Source organism: Aristolochia californica, unplaced genomic scaffold, assembly GCF_029961685.1.
Source record: "Aristolochia californica isolate CCGP_79_NKW_82.1479 unplaced genomic scaffold, dmAriCali1.0.hap1 SCAF_3, whole genome shotgun sequence".
NCBI lineage: Eukaryota > Viridiplantae > Streptophyta > Magnoliopsida > Piperales > Aristolochiaceae > Aristolochia > Aristolochia californica.
Window position 1 is genome coordinate 26,697 of NW_027181992.1, and position 11,550 is coordinate 38,246.

Genomic DNA, 11,550 nt, shown 5'->3' on the forward strand with positions numbered 1-11,550 from the left:
GTGGCTTATAAATGTCCTTGACAGCCATCTTGGACAATAAAGAAAAAAGTTGAGTAGAAGGAAGAGGTTTAGTGAACATGTCGGCTAACTGGTATTGAGATCGAATGGGAAGTAACTTGAGGACTCCCGAAGTAACATGTTCACGAACAAAATGACAATCGATCTCAATATGTTTAGTACGCTCAAGAAAGGTGGGATTAGAAGCATGTTATGGACTCCATAGCATCACGAGTTATCCATAGGCATAGGAATTAAATTAAGTCAATTTACTTTTCATGTAATTTCAATTCGGTGTGGTTTACTTTAATTGGTTTAGTTTACTTTGGGTTGGTTCAGTATAATGTGGCGTGAACCACTTAACCTAATGGGTCATCTTTGTATTTTCGTCCTCAACCCTATTTAAGGGGACGCGAAGGAAAAGAGAGGCAAGTATTGAGAAAATTATATTTTACAAGTCTGATTCTCCCTCAGAGGTCAAGGTCGAATTCTCCCTTTGAGGTCCAAGGTTGAGCTTCCTCCAAAACTCCTTCATTCTAATTGAGTTCCACCATTACTCGACCAAGAAACAAGGGTTCTCTTCCAACGTCAAGATCATCCATGGAGGGAAGAGAGGAAAGAAGGGTGACTCGATCCATAGCAAGAGAAGAACCTAACAAAGCAATATGTATCGCAGCTTGATTGTCGCAATAGAGTAACGCAGGAGATGCAACCTTGACTTAAAAATCTTGAAGAAGTTGCTGCAACCAAATAATTTCACTAGCAGTAGAAGAAAGAGCTCGGTATTCAGCCTCTGCGGAGGAGCGAGAAACAGTGGTCTATTTTTGGCCTTCCAAGAGACTAAAGAATCACCAATAAAGATGCAAAAACCCGTAGTAGATCGACGAGAATCAAGACATGATCCCCAATCAACATCAGAAAAAGCCTTCAAATGCACTGGAGCACAAGCATCAGAGTAAGCTCGCAGCTGCAAAGAAGAAGTAGAAAAAAACTACAAACCTTGACCAGGACTGTTCTTGAGATAACGAAGCAGGTGATGCACGACCTTGAGGTGAGGAAGGCGGGGTTGAGCCGCAAATTGAGTGAGCTTGTGAACTGCAAAGGTAATATCGGGGCGAGATAAAGTGAGGTAAAGAAGTTTCCCAACAAATCGTCGATAATGTGTTATATCAGGAAGCAGGTCACCTTCAGTGGCAGTTAAATGAAGTTTGGGATCCATTGGAACAGTAGTGGGTTTACAAGCCCAGTAACCTGTGTCATCAAGTAATTGTAAGGTGTAATGGCGTTGAGAAAGCACAATACCTTGTTTGGACTGAGCAATCTCAAAACCAAGAAAGTGTTTGAGACAACCAAGATCTTTTAGCTTAAACTGAGTATGCAGAAATTTTTTGAGCTCAGCAATAGCACTAGATGAAGGACCAGTAAGGATAATATCATCCACATAAACCAACAGAGCAACAAAGGACGAACCATGACCTTTGTTGAAGAGAGAGTAATCAAATTTCGATTGGAGAAAGCCAAAATTGATCAAAACATGAGAAAATTTGGAATACCGTTGCCGCGAAGCCTGTTTGAGACCATAAAGTGACTTGTGAAGCTTGCAAACTAATTTTTTATGAGGGGAAGAGGACTCCCCTTATCGAAGATAGCCAAGAGGGAGATCCATATAGATTTCTTTAAAAAGATCATCGTTTAAAAAGGCGTTGTTGACATCAAGCTGAGCTAGATGCCAATTATGAGAGGCAGCAAGAGCAAGAAGAACCTTCACAGTAACTAATTTGGCCACTGGAGAAAAAGTGTCAACAAAATCTAAACCTTGTTGTGTGTAGCCTTTGGCTACCAAACGAGTCTTATATCGCTCAAGAGAACCATCAGATTTAAGTTTGATTTTATATACCCATTTGCAACCATAGTATGCTTATCAGGAGGCAGAGAAGTGACGGTTCAGGTGTTGTTAGCTTCCAAAGCTTTCAATTTGTCACGCATAGCTAACCTCCATTCATGGCACTTTACTGCTTGGTGATAGTATTGAGGTTCAACCTAAGAAGATACACTAAGCGCAAACTGTCTATGCGAATCAGAAAGGGCATAGTAAGAGATGAAATTAGATATCGGATAAGACACAGAGGGAGATGGAGAAGAACCAACAAGTAAATTGCAGTGATAATCCTGCAAATAATGGGGTGGATGAGTCTTCCTAGTAGATTGGCGGAAAGTAGAACAAGCAGATGTGGAAGGAACAAGTGTTGGAATATCATTAGTTGGAATATCATCAACTGGAACATCAGAGATAGCTGGGGAATCATGAATAGAGGAAGAGCCAAGTTCTGGAAGAGAAGAAACTTGTATGGAGGAGTGGGGCAGAACCAAATCAGGAAAGGGATCAGTACTTTGATCTAAACTGGTGATAGTATGAAAAAGGAAAACGTCCTCATAGAACACTGCATCTTTTGAAATAAAAACATGTTTGGCCTCCACATCATAGAATTTATACCCTTTCACACCAGCAGGATAACCAAGAAACACACAAACCCGAGCGCGAGGGTGGGACTTGGGTCGATGAACAGCTAAAGTGGAAACAAAAGCTAAACAGCCAAAGACGCAAAAAGAAGGATAAGCAGGAATTGTATTGTAAAGCAAATGACAAGGGGTGTTATAGCGCAAGAGAGGAGAAGGAGTTCTATTAATCAAGAAAGTCGTAGTCAGAATACATTCTGTCCAAAAAGATACTGAAATTCAGGATTGAAAAAACAATGAACGAGCCACATTCAAGAGGTGTTGATGTTTTCGTTCAACAACTGAGTTTTGTTGAGGCCTTTCGACACAGGAAAAATGGTGCAAAACTCCTTGATCTTGAAAAAACTCGACAAAAGATAACTCAGGGGCATTATCCGATCGAAAAACCTTGATTTTGGCATTAAATTGAGTAAAAACCATATTAAAAAACTTCGGTATCACGGAAACAACACCAGATTTAGTTTTCAATAGATAAATCCAAGTAAATCTAGTACAATCATCGACAAGAGTTAAAAAATAACGATGACTAGTATAGGAAATAGTTTGATATGGTCCCCAAATATCATAGTGCACAAGATCAAAAGGAAATTTTGATAAATGGTTATGCGATTCAAAAGATAACCTACGTTGTTTAGCAAGAGGGCAAATATAACAAGGATCTGACTTATATAATCTAGTTACATCACATTGCAACTGATCTTTTAAAGAGTCAAGTTTCGTAAAAGAAATGTGGCCTAGCCTATTATGCCAAACATGAGCAGAAACATTGTTAACAAAAGCAGTGGAAGCAGAATTCAAACATTGAGCACGAAGAACATAGAGATCTTGGACTTTGTCACCCTTGCCAATCATCCTCTGGGTGGATAGATCCTGGATAACAAAACAATCAGCAAGGAAACATACGGTAAACCCAGATGCAGTAACTAAAGCATTAACAGAGATCAAGTTGAATTTGAATTGAGGGACAAACAGTACGTATTTAAGTACAAGGTTAAAATGTAGTTTAACATCACCAGCAAAATGGACTAAAATTTGAGAATGGTTAGGCAAAGTAACTGTAGTATGAGAAACAACATGCAAGGAAATAAAAGCAGGAGCTAGAGAACAAATATGTCGAGTAGCTCCTGAGTCGACAATCCAGAATTGCTGTGAAGAAATAAGGGGATTTAAAGACACAGAGAAATAAATACCTGCCAGGCAGTTGGTTGTGGAAGATTCCGGAGCAGTGGAGATCTTTGCAAAGCTACTCAAATGTGTGGAAAACATGGACATGAGCTGCTGATATTGATTTGAGTTCAGATTCTAAACAAAACTACCAATAGATGTAGAACCTTGACTATCATCAACAGTAGAGATTTGATGAGCAACAACATTAGAATAGTTGTTGGTTTTGGCTTTAGGTGCAGACGGGTAGCCATGAAGCTTGTAGCAACGGTCCATGGTATGTCCATCTCTCTTGCAATAATTACAATGAAACTTGTTGTTGTTCTGATTCTGGGCAGAATTGTAACTGGAATGAAATTTCTGAGAGTTTTGAGAACCAGATTTAGCAACTCCTGTTTTAACCTCAAATGCCATGGCGCCAGTGGGAGCATTATGAGTGTTCGAATCAGAGGCATGAGTAGTCTTCCTTTACTGTTCCTCTTGAACAATCAGAGAAAAAACAAGATTAATTGGAGGCATCGGATCCATGAGAAGCAACTGACCACGAACTTGGGAAAAAAAAATCATCAAGGCCCATTAAGAAGGACATGATATACTCCATGTGATCATAATCAGTAAGGTTTTTAACGCCACTACAAGAACACGTCCCACAAGAGCAATTAGGACGGTAATTACTCAATTCTTCCCAAATAGTTTTCAACTTTGTGAAATAAGTGCTAACAGTATCCTTGTCTTGACGCAAGTTCATTAATTCTCGTTTAAGCTGAAAAATGCGAGGGTCGTTTCTCTGTTGAAAACGATCCCAAAGGTCAAAAAGCAGCAAAAATGATACTCGCAAAAATTTCTTTGGAAACCACATTTAAGATCCAAGAGATGACCATATTATTATTCCGAGTCCAGGAGTTGAGCAAATTAGGATCAGTACTTTAAGGTTCAGGAATGGAACCATTGACGAATCCCACTTTGTTCTTCACGGATAAGGCGATCAACATCGCACAACTCCAATTGATGTAATTTTCACCGGTAAGTAACTGCGATACAAGAACTTGCTCTGGGTTATCCGAATGGTGAATATAATAGGGATTCGAAGGTTCTTCAATGGCGGAACGTGTCGAACTGTTACGAACACCAAAGTTGGAAGAAGTCGCCATTGAGTGATGAGATACCACAATAAATCAACAGAAGCAGCAATAAATCAAACTTCGTCAGCAAAAAAAATTCTGGCCAGCCCCTCGGCCAACAACGAAATCCAGCATTTCGGCTAGCCCCTTTGCCACCAACAACCAAATCCAAAATTTCTAACCTCTCGGCATCCAACAACCAAACCAGAATTTCTACTAGCTCCACCAATCATCCAAATCTAGACAAAAACGAAATCCAGAATCCCTCGGCAACAATAACCAGACGGACTGAAAAAAAAAAAGAGAGAGGATGTGAAATCTAACCTCTTTGCCGACGAAACCAGAAACCCAACTCTCCCGCCTGATGAGCCTACGGTCGAGAAGGCTGCGTGTCTGTTGTCTGTACGGAAACCAAATTTTGTGGTCCCACCGTCGAATGTCGAGGCACAAAAAGATTCAGCAAACACTCTCGCCGAATCAACCAAGGAGTCAAGCGAGGAAGCGTTCGTGCGCCGTTAATCGTCGCTGGAAATAATCACCGAAAATAGGCGAGAAAGAAGAAAACAAGTGTTCGTCATCGGAAATAAAAGGCACACCTTGCGCCGACGATGAAAAATTAGAGGAGGAGGAGAATCATTCGCTCTAATACCATGTTAGAGCTTAAAATACGAAAGAGCCGTTAAGCTCTGACCGTCGGGGAGGCACAACCGAGAAGACGAAGTGAAAAAGTGATTTTTGATTTCTCATTGATTTCGAAATTACAACGATCTTTATACATCAAGATGGAAAGATAAAAAATACATAATAATGAAATACATACAATACAGTGTAATGAAATAATAAAATAATAAATAGAAAAAAGATAAATGGTATGTATATTCTAATAGTTGTATTGTTGATGTCCTGTGTTGCCTCTTTGGGAAGGAGAAACGGCGCCATTTTTTATGAAGCCAACTTTTACCAAGTTTGAGGTTTACGGAGGAATGATGGCTTGCCTGGTTGAGTCGCACCAAACCATTTCAGCTATTTTCTTTTACCCCTTCAGTCGTTTTTGTGTCAAACCATCATCAACCAATTGCGAACGACAAGATCAGATTGAGACTCTCACATTTCCATTGACCCTTCTGGTTCCATTTAAGGTGATGTATTTGTTAACTTTTTTCTTAGGAATTATTTCATTGTTAAATATATATTTTAGTATTTTTTACATTTATTAATATTATTTTATTAATTTTTATTAATGTTGCTGAGTTGTTTAATGCACCTATGTCAAGGAAAAAATTAGGGTTTAAGGGATATTATGCCCCAATTTAGGGCCCCTAAGTTTAGCTAAAGTAGTACCATAATTATTAATTTGTTACATATTAATTGTTTAATTATTAAATAAGTATAAATTATGTTATGATTTGTTATGAAATGAAAAAAAATTGATTTCAGAGTAATAACTATTTGATAATAGTAGTTAATAATAATAATAACTAAAATTTATAATTGTCACTAATATAAGTAATAACTAAAAAGTATTAATTTTATAGTTGAGTACTAAAAGAGTAGTAGTAATTATTAAGTATGATAATTATTATAGTCAATATTTGTAATATATATTAAAAATAATTAATAAATCAATTTTATTTCTAATCAATTTTTTGAGGAAATATTTTCATAACAATAGTTAATAATAATATAAATATATATAATTAATATAATTAATAACTAATAAGTATAGTGTAATTGTAATTATGACGTATAACAATTATTATATATTCTCAAAATAGTTAATAAGTATTAATTTATTTCTAATCGATAATAATAATAATAATAAGAATACAACTAAAATTTTGAATAAATATGTAATTAATATAAGTAATAACTAATAAATATTAAATAATAATAATAATGATTTTTTGTATCGGATCAACCTTCTTTTAAGTTATAGACACATCTACTTATCCTGATCAAGATAGTGTCATCAGTAGGTATTATAGGAAATGTAGTTTCTTTGTCTTTGAAATTTGATTTCAGTTTTAAAATTTTGAATTAAAATTTCATTGTTACATTAAAATATATTTTTTTTATAAATTGACAATTAATTCGTAACAAGAATTATAACTGATTTCGTGCAAATTTTAGACTCCGTTACACATGTGTCGACTTCAACGGATTGGTTCGATAGCTCGAATCTCCAAATTTTGCCCGGAGCAGAGCAGGATGACTCCAGAGTTGTAAATCGGTGACGGATGAGTTCTGGCTGCTAAATGATCTTCCATTTCAGTCCACGACAGGTTCGGCATTTTGTTTCCTTGTTCACACACTATTATTATTCTCTTCGTGTTACCAACTTTTGCCCTCGACTCTCTCCATTTGTGGATGCTGGCGTGCATGGTGCAGATGGTTCCAAGCTTTTTCAGCTTTTATATGACCGAAGGCTTTCCCAAGCACGTCTGTTACTTGACAGAATGCCGTCGAAGCCATCCAACGTCATTACTTGGACTGCAACACTCACAGAGTATGCACGACATGGCCTTATTAATGAAGCTCGATCTTTGTTTGATGTCATGCCCGAACGCAATATTGTCACTTGGAATTCAATGCTCTCTGCCTATGTTTGTTATGGTAGAATTTTTGAAGCCCTTCGTCTATTTGACGAAATGCCAGAACGAAACGTGGTCTCTTACACTTGTATTTTATGTGGGCTTGCTCGTCACGGAAGGATTAACGAGGCGAAGAGACTTTTTGATATTATGCCTGTAAGAAATGTGGTATCTTGGAATTCTATGATTTCTGCATTGGTGAAGAACAGTGAGTTGGATGAAGCTAGAGCTTTGTTTGATAGAATGCCCGAGAGGAGTCTGGTTTCCTGGAACATCGTAATTTCGGGTTATGCTGAAAATTTGCGAATGGGAGAAGCGAGACATTTGTTTGATGTGATGGTGAGTGCTCCCAATGTGGTCACTTGGACAAGTTTGGTTTCAGGGTATTGTCGAATTGGGGAGGTCGAAGAGGCATATAATCTTTTTATGAAAATGCCCAGGAAGAATGTGATTTCATGGACAGCTATGATTGGAGGGTTTGCTTGGAATGGTTTTTATGAAAAGGCATTGCAGCTCTTTCTTGACATGATGGAGAACCATGAGGTACAACCAAATGAAGAAACGTTTATTTCTCTTTTTTATGCATGTGCTGCATTGGGTTTTGACAGGTTTGGGAGAAAATTACATGGGTATCTGGTCGTAAGTGAATTGTGCTTCTGCATCCAAGACCTAAAATTGTTAAAAAGTTTGATTTATATGTATTCCCGCTTTGGAATGATGGATACTGCTAAGTATTTGTTTAATAAGACTTTGCCATTTTGTGATGCTGGTTTGTTGAATTCTATGATGAATGGCTATATGAGTATTGGAGAGTTTGAAAAAGCTCAGAATCTTTTTTACGCAGTTCCCGTAAGAGATGAAATATCATGGACTTTAATGATTTCTGGGTCTTTTGATGCAGGGCATATAAAAGATGCATTCCTCCTTTTCGTTAAGATGCCTCTTAGGGATGCTGTTTCCTGGACAGTGATGATATCAGGATTGGTTCAAAATGAGTTATTCAGTGAGGCATTTGAGTTGTTCAAGGAAATGCAAATTTCAGGTGTTACTCCTTTAAGTTCCATTTACTCGACTCTTCTCAGTGTTTCTGGTGCACTGGCTTCTCTTGAGCTGGGTCTGCAATTCCACTGTATAGTACATAAATCTTGCTTCTCATCTGATCCTGTCATTAACAATTCTCTTGTTTCCATGTATGCTAAATGTGGGGATATAAATGGGGCAGCTTCCATATTCAACTCAATGATGATTCGTGACGTTATTTCATGGAACTCGATGATCCTTGGTTTTGCTCACCATGGACTCAGTGGTAGAGCTCTTGAACTCTTTGAATCAATGAAAAGCAATGGTATAAAACCAACTTCTGTAACTTTCCTCGGCCTTTTAACTGCTTGTAGCCATTCTGGTTTGACTGATAGAGGGTGGGAATTATTTAATTCCATGAATAAAATATACTCTATTCGACCAGACATGGAACATTATATATGCATGATAGACCTGCTTGGGCGGGCGGGGAGGATTTCAGAGGCGGAGCAATTTGTACTAGGGTTGCCATTTGAGCCAGGACATGCCATATGGGGTGCATTGCTTGGAATGTGTAGTATTGGGGTTAAAGATGTGGTTATAGCGAGACGTGTGGCAAAACGAGTCCTTCAGCTTGAACCGTTGAATGCTCCTGCACACATCCTGTTACGTAATATTTATGTAGCAAATGGTGAGCATAGAAAAGAAGAGTTGCTGAGTGTGACAATGCGTATGAAGGGTTTGAGGAAGTCTCCTGGTTGCAGTTGGATTCGGTTGAAGGGAGCAGTGCATGTTTTTTTGTCAGGGGATGGTTCCCATCCACAAAGCAACGAGGTTTTATGTGTTCTTAGAAGACTGATGATTCACGATTAGTAAAGGAAATCATATCACATCATACATAATCTTCTCTTGATAGTTTCTGGTGAGTTTATTTGGATGAGCGCTTGGATTTACTTTACTTTTACTAGACCGTGTTCTTGCTTTTGCATTGTGCACTCAGTAGATGAGTATCGTATAGGGAGTGTATTAAACTGTATGTCTTGATTATAGTCATTCCGTCAAGGACTTGTACGTAATTGGGTTTGTATTCTCTTTGTTGTAAAAAAAATATTAGTAGCATTTTATTTTACTCGCCATTTATACACATTATTAAAAAAGTTACATTACCTAAACAAAGTAATTTAAACAAAGAAAATCGCTTTTAATTTTTTTTATGAAAAATTTAAATTATAAATTTAAATATGAAAACATAATTATGAGAAATATTTATTATAATTTAATGCTTTTGTATGGGTGCTTCCCAAGATTACATAGTTATATTCATGACATAATTTTAGTTACTTCGTATAATTTACTTAAATATACTTTCATTATTTAAGTTCTGTTTTAATTGATTTAAATTAATTAAATTAATCATAGGTTAATTATTATAATTACTTTTATTTCCTAAAATTTTAGTTTATAGAATTATATTATAATATTTTTATTTAATTAATTAAATTATTGTTATTGTTTAACTAAATTTCTTTTATATTACATCGCTGACTTGTAGTGCACCCGAGCCAGCCCCCGCCCCCCACCTGAGCCCCCTACTAAAGACCCCGCCTGCATTGCTTATGGCGTTGCTTTCCTGATTGAACCTTGGCAAGCAAAAACCCACATGTGCCTCGTCCGTCGCACACCCTCCCCCCCACGCCTAGCCTACATCACTGTACTCGCTGCCATCCAAGAACCCCTAAACCCTAAAATAGATAAAGGGAGACTATCCTCTCCCTCACTCTCACTAAACATCACCTCATCCTTCTCAATAAGACATTTGAAAAAGGGGAAATTGAAATCTAAAAACCTTCAATCAAACTTTCTTGACAAAATTTTATTTCTGCCGTAAAAGAAGATTTGTAGCAACATAGTTAAGTTTTTGTTAATAGAGTTATTAAAAACCTTCCCCGCTAAATCAAAATTTCAATGAAATAAAGAAAATGGAAAAAACTTATTTGACAAATTTATTTTGATGAAAAAATTTTAACAGAAAAAACAATTTTCTCAAAAAAATTGTTGGCAGAATAATTCTATCAAAAGAAAAAATCCCTGCAGTGTTCCCATCACTCGAGTTTTTTTAAGTTACTCTACCGATGAAAATATTATTTTCACTAGTAGAGTTGTGTCAGCAGAATTTTTACTTACCAAATTAATTCTATTGACGACAATCCCTTTACTTTAGGGCTTGTTTGGAACCCTCATAAAAGAAAAAAAAGTGAGATAAATAGATTTTCTGTTGTTTGGTAGAGAAAATCATTGAGAGAAAATAAAATAAGAGAGGAAGTAATTTTCTCTCACAAAATAATGGAATTTGGGGAAAAAAAGAAAAAAAATTGAAAGAAAATTTTAATCATAATTTTTTTAAAATATTTCATTTTACACATGTATCCAAACAAGAGTAATTGTATTTCTCTTCTATTTTTTTTCTCATTTTCCATGGGCATCCAAACAAAAGAAAATAAACCTTTTTTTCTTTTATTTTTGCTTTCTCCTCTTTCTGTTCTGTTCTCTCCACTTTGTGTTCCAAACAGAACTTTAAAGTCTATTTGGAACAAAAAAAAAAAAAAGTAAAAAAGAGATGGGAAAGTTATTTTTATTGTTTGGCAATAGAGAATCACTAAGAGAAAATAAAATAGGAGAGAAAATCTTAGTTAATAATTTTTCTTTCACAAAATGATGAAATTTGGAGAGAAAATAAAAGAAATAGAAACTTTAGAGAAAATATTAATCATAAAAAATTTAAATATTTCTATCTTTTCATGCATATCCAAGTAAAATAAACTATATTTTTCTTCCATTTTATCTCACATAGACTACTAAATTTTTTTATATTTTAATAATATATATTTTAGAATCTCGTATACTTCATAACAATTTTTGTAAATGAGTACCATAATCATTTGCTATTTGAAAACTCACCTTAGGAACTTGACCTAAAACCCATTTTGTCACAGGTTCGTTAAATCCAACTCATCCCCACCATGGTGGGTTTTTTTGGAGAGAAATTTTAGGTTTGGCTGAACGAAACTAATTAGTTATAAATTATATACAAAATATATTTGTGGTAGTAAAAATTAACGTATATTAGTTAATTAACCATA

At 36.0% G+C, this 11,550-nt stretch overlaps 3 protein-coding genes across 4 annotated transcripts; 2 read left to right on the forward strand and 1 right to left on the reverse strand.

Annotated features, from left to right (window-relative positions):
• Positions 1-988: 988 nt before the first annotated feature.
• LOC137958493 (uncharacterized) lies at positions 989-4,829 on the reverse strand. The gene is made up of 6 exons (XM_068805543.1): positions 4,641-4,829; positions 4,400-4,465; positions 3,502-3,660; positions 3,201-3,384; positions 2,050-2,582; positions 989-1,564 (listed from the first exon to the last, which is right to left on the reverse strand). Exons 1-6 carry the CDS (start codon positions 4,827-4,829, stop codon positions 989-991), a joined length of 1,707 nt encoding a protein of 568 aa, XP_068661644.1.
• Positions 4,830-6,956: 2,127 nt separating this feature from the next.
• On the forward strand, positions 6,957-9,521 carry LOC137960227 (pentatricopeptide repeat-containing protein At1g32415, mitochondrial-like). Of its 2 annotated transcripts, XM_068807781.1 has the most exons (3): positions 6,957-7,081; positions 7,188-7,933; positions 8,292-9,521. In XM_068807781.1, exon 3 carries the CDS (start codon positions 8,327-8,329, stop codon positions 9,281-9,283), a length of 957 nt encoding a protein of 318 aa, XP_068663882.1. In that variant the 5' UTR covers positions 6,957-7,081; positions 7,188-7,933; positions 8,292-8,326; the 3' UTR covers positions 9,284-9,521. The 2 variants fall into 2 exon arrangements, with proteins under 2 accessions (XP_068663882.1, XP_068663881.1); XM_068807780.1 differs by having other exon boundaries at positions 6,957-7,933.
• LOC137958494 (pentatricopeptide repeat-containing protein At1g32415, mitochondrial-like) lies at positions 7,055-8,300 on the forward strand. The gene is made up of 2 exons (XM_068805544.1): positions 7,055-8,239; positions 8,292-8,300. The coding sequence occupies exons 1-2, from the start codon at positions 7,055-7,057 to the stop codon at positions 8,298-8,300; spliced, it is 1,194 nt and encodes a 397-aa protein (XP_068661645.1).
• Positions 9,522-11,550: the final 2,029 nt, after the last annotated feature.

Bases quoted from the DNA above. Each gene is read 5' to 3' on its own strand.
- LOC137960227 (XM_068807780.1), top strand. From the start codon at position 8,327: ATGCCTCTTAGGGATGCTGTTTCCTGGACAGTGATGATATCAGGATTG.
- LOC137958493 (XM_068805543.1), bottom strand. From the start codon at position 4,829: ATGGCGACTTCTTCCAACTTTGGTGTTCGTAACAGTTCGACACGTTCC. The intron at 2,583-3,200 runs GTGATGTAACTA...TTGGCTGTTTAG, and splicing joins TTTAAAAGATCAGTTGCAAT to CTTTTGTTTCCACTTTAGCT. The intron at 1,565-2,049 runs GTATCTTCTTAG...GGTCTCAAACAG, and splicing joins ATAGACAGTTTGCGCTTAGT to GCTTCGCGGCAACGGTATTC.
- LOC137958494 (XM_068805544.1), top strand. From the start codon at position 7,055: ATGATCTTCCATTTCAGTCCACGACAGGTTCGGCATTTTGTTTCCTTG.